Consider the following 13,517-nt stretch of genomic DNA (forward strand, 5'->3'; position numbering starts at 1 on the left):
CCGTTTTCACCTGTCCACACTAGAAACGGAGCGTTTTCAAAGGTCTCCACTTTTGGCTGTTTTCATCGGCATTTTCAAGCGTTTTAGTGTGGATGATAGGCGAAAACGTATCGAAAAGAATGCGTTTTCAAACGAAAACACAGAACTGTTACGAGTGGAACAGCTGATGTTGCACTTGTCTTGTTTTCGTTATTCTTTAGTGTGTTGACATCTTGCAGCACCATAACGCAACGCGCCTATACATAAGTGTAGTGAAAAGAAAAAAAAAAGGCTCCTTTGACACAGCGCCCGCTTTGCTGCATATGTATTGCAAGTGTACTTTCAAGTTAACTTTTTGTAACATAAAAAGGAGATTTTTTAGCGGTAACTGAAAGTTACGTTGGGTTGCTTGGATTTTCAGTAAGATGTGGAAGTGTCAATAACTGAGAAGGGAGACTTCATTAGACCACTTGGAATGAATGAACCTCAGGTGTAACATGTTTTTGGTGGGGGGGGAGGGGGGGGGGGGCTTTTTATCCCGTTTTTCGGTCAAACATTTTCTAAAATATTTATATTTAAATAATACCTTGCTGATGCTCATACGTGAACTGCTTCTAGGTCAGCAACAGATCACCAGTGATATAAAATCAAGTGTATTTTCAAGAAAAGAACGAGCGGCAATAAGTTATTACCCATTTTCTCTTAGACACAAAGAAAGAGCTTGAAAATATCGGCCAGACTTTCTCAAGTTGGCACCCGTTTCCATCTCGGCCACCCGTTGTCGAAAACATTAACTTTATGAATAGTTGCCATACTCTGAATTCAAGAGAAGAGCTAGATAAGTTCAGAAAAAAAATAATTTCTTCACATCATTTCATCATTTCAAATCCCATGTAAAAAATGACATACGTGTAGCTAATAGACCTAATGTATGGATACTTCGACTCAGCTGCGAGCTCGGTCTTCCCGCTATCTCGAGCAAAGTGTAACTCCTCGCGGCCTCAATTAATTCGCTAATCGTGAACTCCAGCACCAAGGTTGAACAGCAGAAGTTTCACGTTGTTGTTTCTGGATGATTTGTAGTGTAACACCACGTGAATTTTTAATACGTATTACGCGCGACAATTTTTAACGGCACCATGTTGATCAGTGTTTTGTATCATGGTGAGCAAGCTGTAAATGGCGCAACAACTAAATGAAAGCGAGTTGACTATACCAGGATGTTAAGTGATGAAGTGTCTAAAATAAAGCTGATATATTGTGACTTGCGGCCGGTAAAATTCCGGTAAATTTTCGGCTCTTCCTCTGACGTGTTCAAGAGTTGATTAGCAGATAAGTAGTTGCGGTTGTTGTTGGTTTACTAAAATGGGTCAGCGCGAATACTACGACAGTACTCCGGTCCAAGAGGTTTTCTTTCTTAGAGTGCGTCCGATTGACCCCATTCCGGAATAGGAATACATACAATGATGACAAGAAATCCCTCATAAGTTTTTGGAGATACTGAAGTACAAAAGGGCTCTTAAATTATCGTGTATCAGCGAAAGTAAAATGAAAATGAACCATTTCTACATTCTCCACGGCCCAGTTGGCTTGATAGCTCAGTTGGTAGAGCACTGCATCGGTATCACAGAGGTCATGAGTTCGAATCGTGTTCAAGCCTGAATTTTTTCAGGCTTTCTATTCACATCTGCCCTGTTAAGTTGCGTACACAACTGCGATGGTGTTTTTTCTATAGTGTAAATATACATGGTGTTTTTTGTTGAAAATAGTTTCGTAAGAGGGATGGTTTGGCCAGCCCAAGCACTGTAAAATCATAGAGTAGTGAACAACTCCCACAGTTATGCCTCGAAATGCCGTGTATTTAATAGCCTGCAGAACAGGCGTGATTTTTTTCCCGTTTTTCAGGCGAGGGGAGAAAAAAAAAACCGCCTGTTCTGCAGGCTATGAATTTAACAGGGCCGTCATCCATTTAGCTAGCCTGCGTTGCAGCCAGACTTGTCACTCAAGACCTATAGAGAACTCGATATTGTATAGACTGTCTGCGACGCAGGCTACCATTTAGCCTGATTCTCAGAAGGTCCAGGTCGCTTGCGTGTGGCCGCGAGCGACCTGGACCGTCTGAGAACATCCATTATAATACATGTATTAGCTCTTGGTTTGTTAATTGAAATTTGAATAAAAATTAACCATTTACGACTTTTGTTTGATGAAGGAACAATGCGTTGTTGACACATCTGTCAATAGAATCCGATCATAGCTTGTAGTCTTGTAACACGAAATGTCGTCCGTCCGCAACGTTGTCTTCAACTGATTACCAGAAACGTGTAACGCTGATTTTCGTTCATTTCTGGTCACAACGAGGAATCAAAAGCGGGGTTTTGGGGTGAGTAAAATCTGACATTTGACGAAGCATTTTTAGTAACAGAGGTATTTATATTTTGAGAATACGATGGCCTTTCGCTTCTTTCGCACCTGACTTAATACTGAATTTATATTACTCTAAGTTCGCGTCCGTTTTAGATAATTTTTCGTTTTCTAAAATCTGTGTTTACGAGGCGAGACCAACGGGTTAACTGAATTACAGGGTTTGTTTTTTTTATCCGAGATGAGCTGTAGCGTCAATAAGTTTCGCACCATTCCTTAGTTGCTACGAATGTAGATTAAAATAGTTTTCTCAAGAACAAATTAAACTGTATCGCCAGAACTTGAGTATTAGCTTTCCCGTTGGCTTTGGTGACCATTTGCTGCAAATCAAAGAATCAAGGATCTTTCTTTCCTTGTTTCCAATTTAAAACTCGAAATATTCATCTGTCGAAAATAACAGCTGCGGTTCCTGTTTCCCTCCCGCTGTTATGAATAGGATAGTGCTATTGAGATATACGTGCAGAGCATTTTTTTTTATCTGATTTCCGGAACTTTTGTTCGTTGCAAATAAAAACAGAACTACGCCGTTTCTACAGATACCGTAACTACGTAAATAATTCTATCACTGTTTTCGTGTTGTGCTTGTAAAACATGTAAGTCACTCATTGAAGGCGTCAGATAAACTGTTTACCTTTAAGGCTTTTAAAACCTTTATGCCACAACAGTAGGGCTGGGTTGTTCGAAAGCCGATTAACGCTAGTTTATTGAGGTTTTCATCTATGTCATTTAAAATGGTCTAAAAGGCTAATTTATAAGGCAATGGTAAATAAAAGTCTGAGTCAAAACTGAGGGCCAAAAATATTTAAAAAGAATCATTATCAGGCGCGTAGGTAAGGTTTCGATAGGGGTGTTCGTTGAGCCCCCCTGAAATCTTGCTGAGCGCCAGAAGCGCTCTTACTAGGGGGGGGTCCGGGGGCATGCTCCCCCGGAAATTTTTGAAAATCTAGGTTCCCAGAAACCTCATTTCCTGCATTTTGAGACCTATTTTAGGCAAATCACAACTTGTTTTTACAACAGCTTTTTTTAAAAGCTATATACATCATTTCGACGGCATAATCGTTTCAACTTAAACAAGAAAGTTCAATGTACATTCCGCGCCCTGTCAAGTTCTGATAGCTATTCGATCTGCTGAAAGTCATACACCGAACTGGTAAACTGCATCATTCTCGGGTGTAAGCCTTCGAACAAATTGACTATCTCGTCAAGATTGACAGGCATATCAAAAACGTGTATCGTTGACTTACCGCTTTTGTGGTGGGAATTCTCAGGCGAACTTGTACGTAATTGCGCGTGAAACTCAACAAGGCTTGAACTATTAACTTTGAAGTGAATCTCCTTTTAGAACAATGCCGCAGTCAGAGAACAAAACGTATCGCAAAGCATACTTTTCTATGGCTTTTTCGGGCGGACGCGGTTTTACCGCAAAAATGAAACGTCATTAAAATTTTGAAACTCCAAGGGTTCTTGACAATTTTTATTTTTACTGAGGATAAGACATAAGGCCTAAAGAACGGGTTTATATCTCTATTTTTCTTTGGTTGATGTATTTCGACCCCAGGAACTTTATTTAAAAGTTTTTCTTCCGCCATTACTGATCTTCAAAGGGGGTATATTCGAACCCCTCGAACCCCCCCTCCTACGCGCCTGATTATTGATTAGTAATTAAACTCGAATCAAAGTCACGTTAATCCAGGATTAGCTAAATCGGGCTTTGAACAACTGGGCCCAGGATTTCATGTCTCCTTGCAGTATCAGTACCGGTTCAAATAAAAAGGGTATGAGAATAAAGTAAATGATCATGAAAGGTAAAAGGCCTGGATTTGGGAAAAAAAAATGAAAATCAGTCCCAAATTGTTCTATAAGAAATATATAGCAAACGTTGAGAATAATCTGTGGGGTTTAAAGGGTCGAAATTGGAAGACATTTTGGCCTGTTTCACCAATTTTTTTCTTTTTGAAAAGACAAACATTTAGGGGCACGCAGCAAGAACATTCAAGCAACATAGTTAAAATATTGATTCTTTCATTTCCACATCATTTTAGACCTATTACAGACCCCATTACAGTGCAACGAACTTAACCAGGGCCATCGAAAAAACCGACACTTTGAAATTTAAAAAAAATGTTCTCGTTTATGATTGGTTTACAAGCTACCAAAGCCGGACTCCTTTGTTGTAAACGTGACCTGTGATTTGCTGATCAATGTTGGGTGGCTCCGAGCACCGGTAAAAGGCAAATTTGTGACGTGGAGTCATCGAAAAGTCAGTCAACAGGCGAACGAAAACAGTTTTACCCGTTCAGATTCTATAGCTGAAAATTTAATTGAGCTGCTGTTTGTTTTCCGAAAATGCTGGCTGGCCTTTTTTCATAAGTTTAATGACGTATTTATATTTACCCCTTCGAAAACAAAAGGGATTATTTTTTTCAGCGCTACGAAAGCTTAACGCGACCTTTCGCTAAAGAAAACTCTAGGTTTTCTTCACAATTTAATCGTAGTTACTGAGGTAGTCAATGTTTTCCAAACAGATATTCATCGAAACGAACTATTGGTGCCCCTGAAAAGTTGCCGTGAAAAAAGAAAAATTGTGTATTTTTGTTGAGGTTCGAAAGGTTTCGATGAGGGTACTTCATAAGGAATTTTCGCCTTTGATAGAATGTGCTTGAAATATGTAAACAGAAAGTTAATAATAACCTTCTTCGTTCCGTAAGTTGGGCATTATGATGAGCTAACTAGGGGCTACTTGCGTTCGGATACAAACGGAGGATTGATTGAATTGCAAAACGAGAAAGATGTACACTTCATTCAACTTCTCTGATATCATGATTCTTTGTTAGTAAAATCTTCAAATTGCAAATTTTTATGCGCATAATATCAAGTGATAGGCCATTTTCATGATGGCGTCATCTTACTACAACTACCAATGGATAGCAAAGAACAATAGCTCTTATTAGCATAGGAAAGAAAGAAACAAACAAACAACAACAACAACAAAACTGGAGGATTCTGGGAGTTATAGTCAAATGACGCCATAGTGAAAATGTCCTGTAACGTTTTCTTTCTAAAAGGGAGACAGCATAGCGAGTGCGCATGCTCTGTTGAACACAAAGAAACCAAGATGGGAACCAAAGGTAAAGACCTCGAGACTGTCCAAGAAGCAAAAGAAATCCCTTCACCTTCAATTTATGCTATAGCAGCCGCTCACTCTCTATCAAAAGACATCAAACAGAAGTCCCTTCTTCTAATGAAAGTCAAAAGACGCCATGGAGACTGGGGACAGTTTGACATGACACACGCATGGTCTCCAGAGGACTTCATGAGTGACATGGGGAGTCGGCATGGGAGTGGACTGGCACGAGACAGCTCATTGTCTGACGATAGCTTGACTATGGCGCGACCCTTTGTTATGGAACCGCCAAGAATGTTTCAGGTTTGTTGAGATACTTTGACTCATCCTTTAAAGGCGCAGAGAGTGGAATGCTTACCATCGCACCCATAGAGACCTCCACAGACCTCCATAGAGCTCTAGGCGGTGAACCCCCATCTACAATTCGGAATAGTATATCCCTACCCTAGGATAGGGGTGAATACAGCTTGCTGAGTGGTTAAGTTCTGATTGTTTGATTTCGTAATACTTCAGCCTTCCTTCGAGAAACATCTGTATGTTATCTAATCAAGTATTCTCGTTTTCTGAACCATGAGAGGTTTTTAAAAATTGTTTGCACCTCCCGAAGAGGGAACCTTTTCAAAATGGACACTGCTTTGTTGTGCGAACCACGCGCACGAACTTTCTTAAGCGCATACGTCTTCCTCACTCAAACGTGAACGTGGGTGCCAACTTAGGGGACGTTTAAAGTAACTTGATGTGTTTCCTTTTCAGGAACACAGGGTCAAACCCATTATTCAACAGGTACTGGAAGCTAATTTGGCGGATCACAAATACGACCCAGACTTCTGCAAAGAGGCAACGGTCAAGATGACGGAGGAGATCAAGGAACGAGTGAAAAAACTTTGTTATCCGCGATACAAATTTATTTGTCACGTGCTTGTGGGAGACATCAATCAACAGGGTGTGAAAATTGTGAGCCGGTGCGCATGGGACTCAGCGGTCGACAGTTTTGCGCAATATGAGTTTAGAAACTATCATTTCTATGCGGTTGGGATTGTTTTTGGAATTTACTGTGAATAAAGCGATCAGTTTGTAGCTTAAACTTCTTAAAATCTCTACCGCTATAAATGTGATTTATGACGCCCAATGGTACTTGAGAGAATTCTCTCCACAATTCATAATAAAACCGAAGATTATTATCCACGTTGACTTTCACATTTGTCAGTTTGTTGATTTGACATTACGATATTTAAGAAAAGAACTCATTTGTATTGTAAACCTTCTACAAGTTAATAGCACTATACATGGATCAACTGCATTAAAGAAACGAGCTCGCTTTCTTTCTGCCATACAATGTAAACATCAAATTTAACTGTCCTCGTGCGACATGCACGTAGACGATAGACCCATTTGGCTAACGCAATGTTGTACCCAATTCAAATCCTTTGGGCATAAAATTGTTTTGTTCTAAGTATTTCCATATCATTTAAATGTGAATGCTACATTATAATGCAAACGCAATAAACAAATTTAAAGAATCTTAACCCCGGGGGATCTGAACTGGGTACAACATTGGGTTAGCCGAATAGGTCTATTTCATTATCCCGTTCCACTAAGTATTGTTTGAATAACGTGCGAAAATGTGAAACTATGCTGTGATATTCGTATAGACTACAAAAAGAGCTTAGTACCGTGAGTTACGGATCAAAACTGCGACTTTTTACCAGTTTATACAATAATAATTGTATCAAACAAATTGCCTAATCATTGGTGAAAAAGTTGTGGTCATATTCTCCAATAGTAGGTTATCATAGTAACAGTATAACCTATTAAAAACAGCCCTAATTTTAGCTTTAAAATTAAAATTTTAGAGAATTTAAGGTCGCTCCGAACCCCTTCATACAACTGCTTTTAAACAAAGCGATGTATCTGCACATGCCTATTACAGTTCCATAACAGAAAACTGGGGGTCATCGAGTTCGTTTTTAAGTTATTTAAGCAAAACTTAGCGCTGTTTTTGACAGGTTACATTATTGTTGCTATGCTAACCTATATTATGCAAGAAAGTGACCATAACTTGTTCATAACTATTAGCCTTTTGTTTGTTACAATCATTGTTATATCAACTGGCAAAGAGTGCTAGCATTGATCCTTTAATTAAAAGTACTGGAAATCGGTGCCAGCCACCTTAATCGATGGAGGCGCCTGCTGACATCATTGAATCGTATTGCGGCACATGGGGATTAACAAGGTCCATGTAAGAATTCATTCCCAACGCATCACTCAATGAAGCATGGTCTTGTAGTCTGAAGCCGCTGGCTCGCACTGTTGACAACCTTGACGCCCTTTGATTCTTTTTAGTCTGCACCTTCAAGGCACATGCAAAGCAAATCATCTTTTTGATCTTTTGTCTGAATCGTTGGTTTATCAGAGCATATGCAAACGGATTCACGGCAGAATTAAGCATGACCATTATATTCGCAATGGCGACAACAACTGGCCTGAAGTTGTAGGAGGTGAATCGGTGTGAGATTTGGACTGTCACCTTGGCGCCCCAGCAGATTCCAAAGATGGCGCTGACTGTCACAACCATCAGCGTGACTCGCTTTCGTGCCTTTAACACACCCTGTGTACAGAGTGATGGCATTAGAAGGTTGAAAGTTCTAACAGAACGGAATTCCTGTGCTTGAGTGATCTGAATGCATGCTTGCGAAATAATAGTGCAATGATTGATTGAGTGGGTGAATGATCGCCATACCCGTCACGCAGGAAAGCGGACACGAAATTAATTAAACAATCAAGCAACGAGAACTTTTAAAGTTAACGTCTCGATTGTACCGATCAGCCATTGTGTGAACTCTTTTAAACTTTTACTACACCAGTGACTTGGTGATCGGTTTACAGAGTGTATACACGAATAGTTCATTTGAAGATAAGGCCCTATGTGTCGCTGAGTATGAAAAAGTTAGGTAACAGGTTACAACCAAATTTATAGTAGATGTATTATTCAGTCAGTGACACAGGCATACTCGGAAAAAGAAATTCAGAGTGCTCCTAACAGGAGTCGAACCTGTTAGGACCGATTACCAGTTTGATTGCTCTACTACTAATGGGCTACAGGAGACTCGTGAGTGCTAAGCTATAAACTAGGTTCATATGTGAAAAATCCTACATACTGCTAGGATTTGAAATGTTAATGAGTGGTATATGTGAGAGAAATTATATGAAAATATGAAATTATATTCACTGAATTTTTTAGATTCTCATCGAACGTGTCGACATTGAATGTTTGACTCGACACTGACTGAGTATTTTTTCAAGAACTCATACCTGCTGTTGATACGGAAGTACATTATCATCATTGCGCTTGAACCACAAAGTGTACACGACTCTGGTGTAAAGCAAGGTCATCAGCGTAAAGGATAAACAGAAGGAAACAAGCCAAGTCAAACTATGAACTTTAACGATCCCTTCTTCTCGCCACAGTTGAACGCAGAAGACGGGGTCGATATTCTTATTAAAATGCTTGTTCAGGAATCTCGGGATGTTGATAATCAACGCAAACAACCAGGAACATGGGAGAATAACCTGGGAACAAGATGTGTAACATGTGTAGTGACAAAATTTCCATCCCAGATGCAAGCATAGGGAGCAAAGTTAAAAATGGATTAGTGTGGTTGTAGCGTAAAACGGCCTTGTTGCTCCACATAAGAAATAACACAGGAACGTTAAACGGTCTGGATTACTTGTCTATGGTATAGGAGCTTTGGAAAATAAAGCTCTTTTTTGGTGTCTGAGAAATTGATAAACAACTTTATTTTGGTGACCCCAAAATCATCAGTCATTAATGATCAAAATCGTCAGAGCAAAATAAGCTATAAATGAGAGGGCTTCAATTTTTATCCCATTCCTCCACACCTTAAGGGCTCATCAATGATTATCCTACCAGGGGTGACCTGATTATATAGTAACTATGTAATTAACACAAACTACTTTGTTACTTGAACACTACTTCGTCATAAGAATTTGGTTTGAAAGGAAAGCTTTTAGGTTAAATAGATTCAGTCACGTTTCGTTTTAGTCTACAAGTTTCCAATGAAAAAAATGAAATGAAAGCTGTCGAAGTAATATTAATTTCTAACTTTTAGCAAGACTGAACGAAACCTCCCTTTTCAAAGACAGATATCTAAAAATATGCCAAATACTCAGAACTAGTTCAATTTTTTACTTATTGTATAAATCTATCGAAATTTCAAGAAATTTTACGAATCTTTGGAAGTAGACGATGAGGTGGGCAAGGCAGGCTATACCTGGAGGGAGCTTGAAAAGCTAGCCAAAAACAGATCGAGATGGCGGGCTGCAGTTTCCATGGACCTATGCTCCACTGGGAGTAGCAGGGAATAAGTCAAGTAAGTTGGAAGAATTCCGAAAATATTTCTTGGAAAATTGCCGAGTTGTCTTCGGAAGTCTTCGACGTCTTCGGGGTGCCTTCGGCAGTCTTGAGATATCTCTGAAAATGATTGAATGACGCTCGTAGTTCAGTCCTCGAAATAACAGCAGTGGACTAAGGTATTCTTGGTGATTTTTGACCAAAGTGCACTGAAATAACTACATTTAAGTTGGGATGATACTTACCTACCAAATCGGTGCTGCGTAATTTTAGTCTTATAATAAACAAGAAATTGTCTGTCCATGCCATAAACTACTTTTCGTTCCCTATATTTATCCAATGACATACCTTCAGTTTACGCATGGTAAGTTTTCCTTTGTTGCCATGTGGATATATTACCGCATAGTAGCGCTCTATCGCTATGGCAACCATACTGAAGGCTGAGGAAGCCGCTCCGACCCAGGAAAAGTCATAATTACCGGATTTTGACAAGTAACATACATCTTTCAAAAGGTATTGTCTTAAAATAAACAGAACAGATTTTTGCTATGGGGGTCTTACAAAGGCTTCTCACTCTCAGGAAATCTTAGATGTACGAATGTCGTAACGACAATATTTGGTTTGAGTTTTGGTCATGAATCTCTCTCCTCCGCGGAGGTCTCTTTTCGTTCTTTCAAGCTGTATGGGGCCTGTTTTCCTGCCCTTTTTCCTGTTTTTCCTCTATTTCACCACTGATGGAGCCTCTGCGGAGGAGGGAGGTCATGGATGATATAACTGAGATGGTTTAATTCGTTAATTTCAAGCGGAGGTGCAGAGTAGGCCAAACTTCCTAACTTTACTGTACTTTTTGCTGTGTTTGTCCCCTCACCTGGTGAGAGACGGAACTGTAAAAAGGTCACTTACATAATTTTGCGAATACAGTGTCCAACATTTAAACATTACGTTAAGCTGGTGATTGGGATGGGCGCTGTTGGAATATACCGATGTACTGATTTCAGTGTACAAGCACGTACCTCATGTCTCGATTTCCTGTCACCTCAGCACAAACTAGAGAGTTTCCAGCTATACTTGTGACGATGAAAAATAACATCACCAATGTAGTGCCAACATCTGATTCAGACATGGTCGATATATCGGTCAGTATATGGTCAATGCATTGGTCAGCATATAGTCGATGTATTGGTCAGTGTAGGGTCCGGGTTGGTCAGTGGCCAATGTATATGGTTAGTGGTAGTCACGTAATCTGAATGAACATAAAAAAAAGGGGAAAAAGAAGAAGACGATAACGGGAAATAAGAGAAATAAGAATACAGGAAAATGAGAATGAATCGTTGGAATCATGAATTATAAGCTAACATGAATATGATTTGTTAAAAATTGGATCATTGGTTAATGCAACGCCAGAGTTTCGATTGGCTTAGCGGCCATAAGATATCAGCCATTGTACCACTATGTTCAAGCATCGTCTTCATATCTTTCTTGCAAAGAGTAATCATCAAGAACTAGCAATATTTCTCGTTTTTTTTTAACGGAAAAACAACTGATCCACTGGCGCTTGTTGGTTTGGAATGATTGTAGCGATGTATAAGCGCTATAAATTTATTATATTATTGTTATTAATATTGTTGTAGCCAAGTCGGCGCTACGTCTAGTTTGTTACCTTTCACGTCCTAACCAACGCGCGCTCGTGGAATAGACGGCAGTATTCGTGTCAACCGTATTGCACATGCAAAATATGTTTTAATATATTCCCCTGTATTGCAAGCTAGATCCACTGTAATACCTTGAATGCGAATATGGTCTATTATTTTGCACTTTGGTGACGTGTGTTCTCACATGTCAGACTTTTATCTTCCTTCTAAAGACAATCAGCAATTAACGGCGAATAGGTTCGTATGGAAAATTGTTGGATTAAAAAAGTAAAAAAAAAAAAAAAACACTCAAGTTAAATTACCTGGGAGAGGTAGTGTTTACAGTCTCGCTCACTACTCGTCTTGAAAGATCTGCTTTCCAGCATAAGCCGCACTGTGGAGTAACCGGAGATGGAGCTTGCTGCAGGTGGCAAACCTTAATTATCTCGTTTAGCCCTGATATATGAGCAATTTATTCAGCTTATGAGATCCCGAATTGTTTCGTTGAACTACTTAAAATTCTTTTTCTTTTACACTGGCAGAGTTTTGCGTTTGTTTTAAAAATGGCTTGGAAAATGTGCTGTTAAAGTAAATCCTTTCTTTGATGTTCCTGATTAACTTTCGGGTATTGTAGCTCTTATATTGATGCTAATCAAATCAGATCGAGAAGTCAAAACAACGTAGAATTTATTCAAAAGCTTTTGGATTAACATGGCAGGCAGGCATGTATGTCTTGATCCACTTAAAATTTACATTGCTCATTTATTGTTTTTCCACAAAAAAAAAAAAAGAAAAAAAATCTAGAAATGGCGCTGATGCACACATTCCATAAGAATAACAGTTTTGTCATGAGAGGTTAGTTTAGAAAGTTTTTATAAGAGCATACGAGCAAACAAAACTAATTGCGGTGACCTAACTTGCTTCAAACATCAATATTAAAGATGAAAGATGACTGCCTTGTTGTGAATAATCAGTTTTGAAATAAGTGAATACAAGTTTACTTATTTGCATAAAATGCAGCTGCGAGTTTGGTGTTTTCTGTGTATAAATTTCAGCAATCGAAGCATCGAAGCAACAAGGATTTTATTCGAATTTTTAATGTAATTTATGCAACAGGTTTGTTCAGGTTTCTAACGTACGTTTTTTCCTGTGGAAGTTGTTCGTTGCTTCATAAATATTTTTCACAGAATTTAAATTCGCTGCAAAAAAACAAAAAAAACGAAAAACAAAAAAAGCATACCAAAATTATGTTATGATTTACTGAACTTACGTTGATGACCTTTTAAAGTTTACACCCTTACTTCTTTTGACATCACTTAACATTCATAAATTCGTCATGTGAACCGCGACATGAAAGAGTTTATGTTTATGCAATGCAACGGAGCGAAGCAAGTTGTAGGTTTGGCGACTTTTTCAAAGACGGCAACAAGACCATTAGAAGATTTCACTGGAAGTAGCAAAGATTGTTAGTATAGGAAATCACAAGTATTCGAGTGCAATTCGTGACTAATAGTGGTAGTTTTCGGTTTTGAATTAGTTTAGAAGTATTCCGACGTCTTCGACTAATCTTCGGTAGACATCGTTTGTCGTTTGGTATTGAGTGGTCTTCGGAAACGTCGGGTCATGAACATCAACATTCGATGCCATGGAAACATAAAGAATACTATGTGGAGTAATAGTTACTTATACAGGCTTAGTCTGAGTGACCTGAGTATCAGGTGGCTGCAATTTAGGATTCATTCTTCTTCTCTTAGCCAATCAGAATCGAGTGATTCATTAACTATACTATGGAGCTTGATGAGTTTATGAGTTTACACTGTAATTTTTTTCTAGGAGGGATGGGGATTGCGACTGATCAGACGCGGAAGTATTTTTTTACTTAAGGAACCCATGCTTCACAAGGGTCAAACGACTGAGCATGCGCGCTGCATCGATTTATGAGTCAAGTATTCTCAAGAATGTTTACATAGCCTGCAAACAAGCTCTC

At 39.0% G+C, this 13,517-nt stretch overlaps 1 protein-coding gene across 1 annotated transcript; it reads left to right on the forward strand.

The window, feature by feature from the left end:
* The first annotated feature begins 2,196 nt into the window (after window positions 1-2,196).
* LOC146455648 (dynein light chain 2A-like) lies at window positions 2,197-6,712 on the forward strand. The gene is made up of 3 exons (XM_085093974.1): window positions 2,197-2,362; window positions 5,469-5,830; window positions 6,281-6,712. The coding sequence occupies exons 2-3, from the start codon at window positions 5,519-5,521 to the stop codon at window positions 6,587-6,589; spliced, it is 621 nt and encodes a 206-aa protein (XP_084950100.1). The 5' UTR covers window positions 2,197-2,362; window positions 5,469-5,518; the 3' UTR covers window positions 6,590-6,712.
* The last annotated feature ends 6,805 nt before the right edge of the window (window positions 6,713-13,517 follow it).

Source organism: Pavona decussata, unplaced genomic scaffold, assembly GCF_977016875.1.
Source record: "Pavona decussata unplaced genomic scaffold, jaPavDecu1.1 SCAFFOLD_272, whole genome shotgun sequence".
NCBI classification, from domain to species: domain Eukaryota; kingdom Metazoa; phylum Cnidaria; class Anthozoa; order Scleractinia; family Agariciidae; genus Pavona; species Pavona decussata.

What these genes read in the sequence shown, in the direction of transcription:
- LOC146455648 (XM_085093974.1), top strand. Translation starts at nt 5,519, where the DNA reads ATGGGAACCAAAGGTAAAGACCTCGAGACTGTCCAAGAAGCAAAAGAA. An exon ending in AACCGCCAAGAATGTTTCAG is followed by an intron (nt 5,831 to 6,280) that starts GTTTGTTGAGAT and finishes TTTCCTTTTCAG; the next exon opens with GAACACAGGGTCAAACCCAT.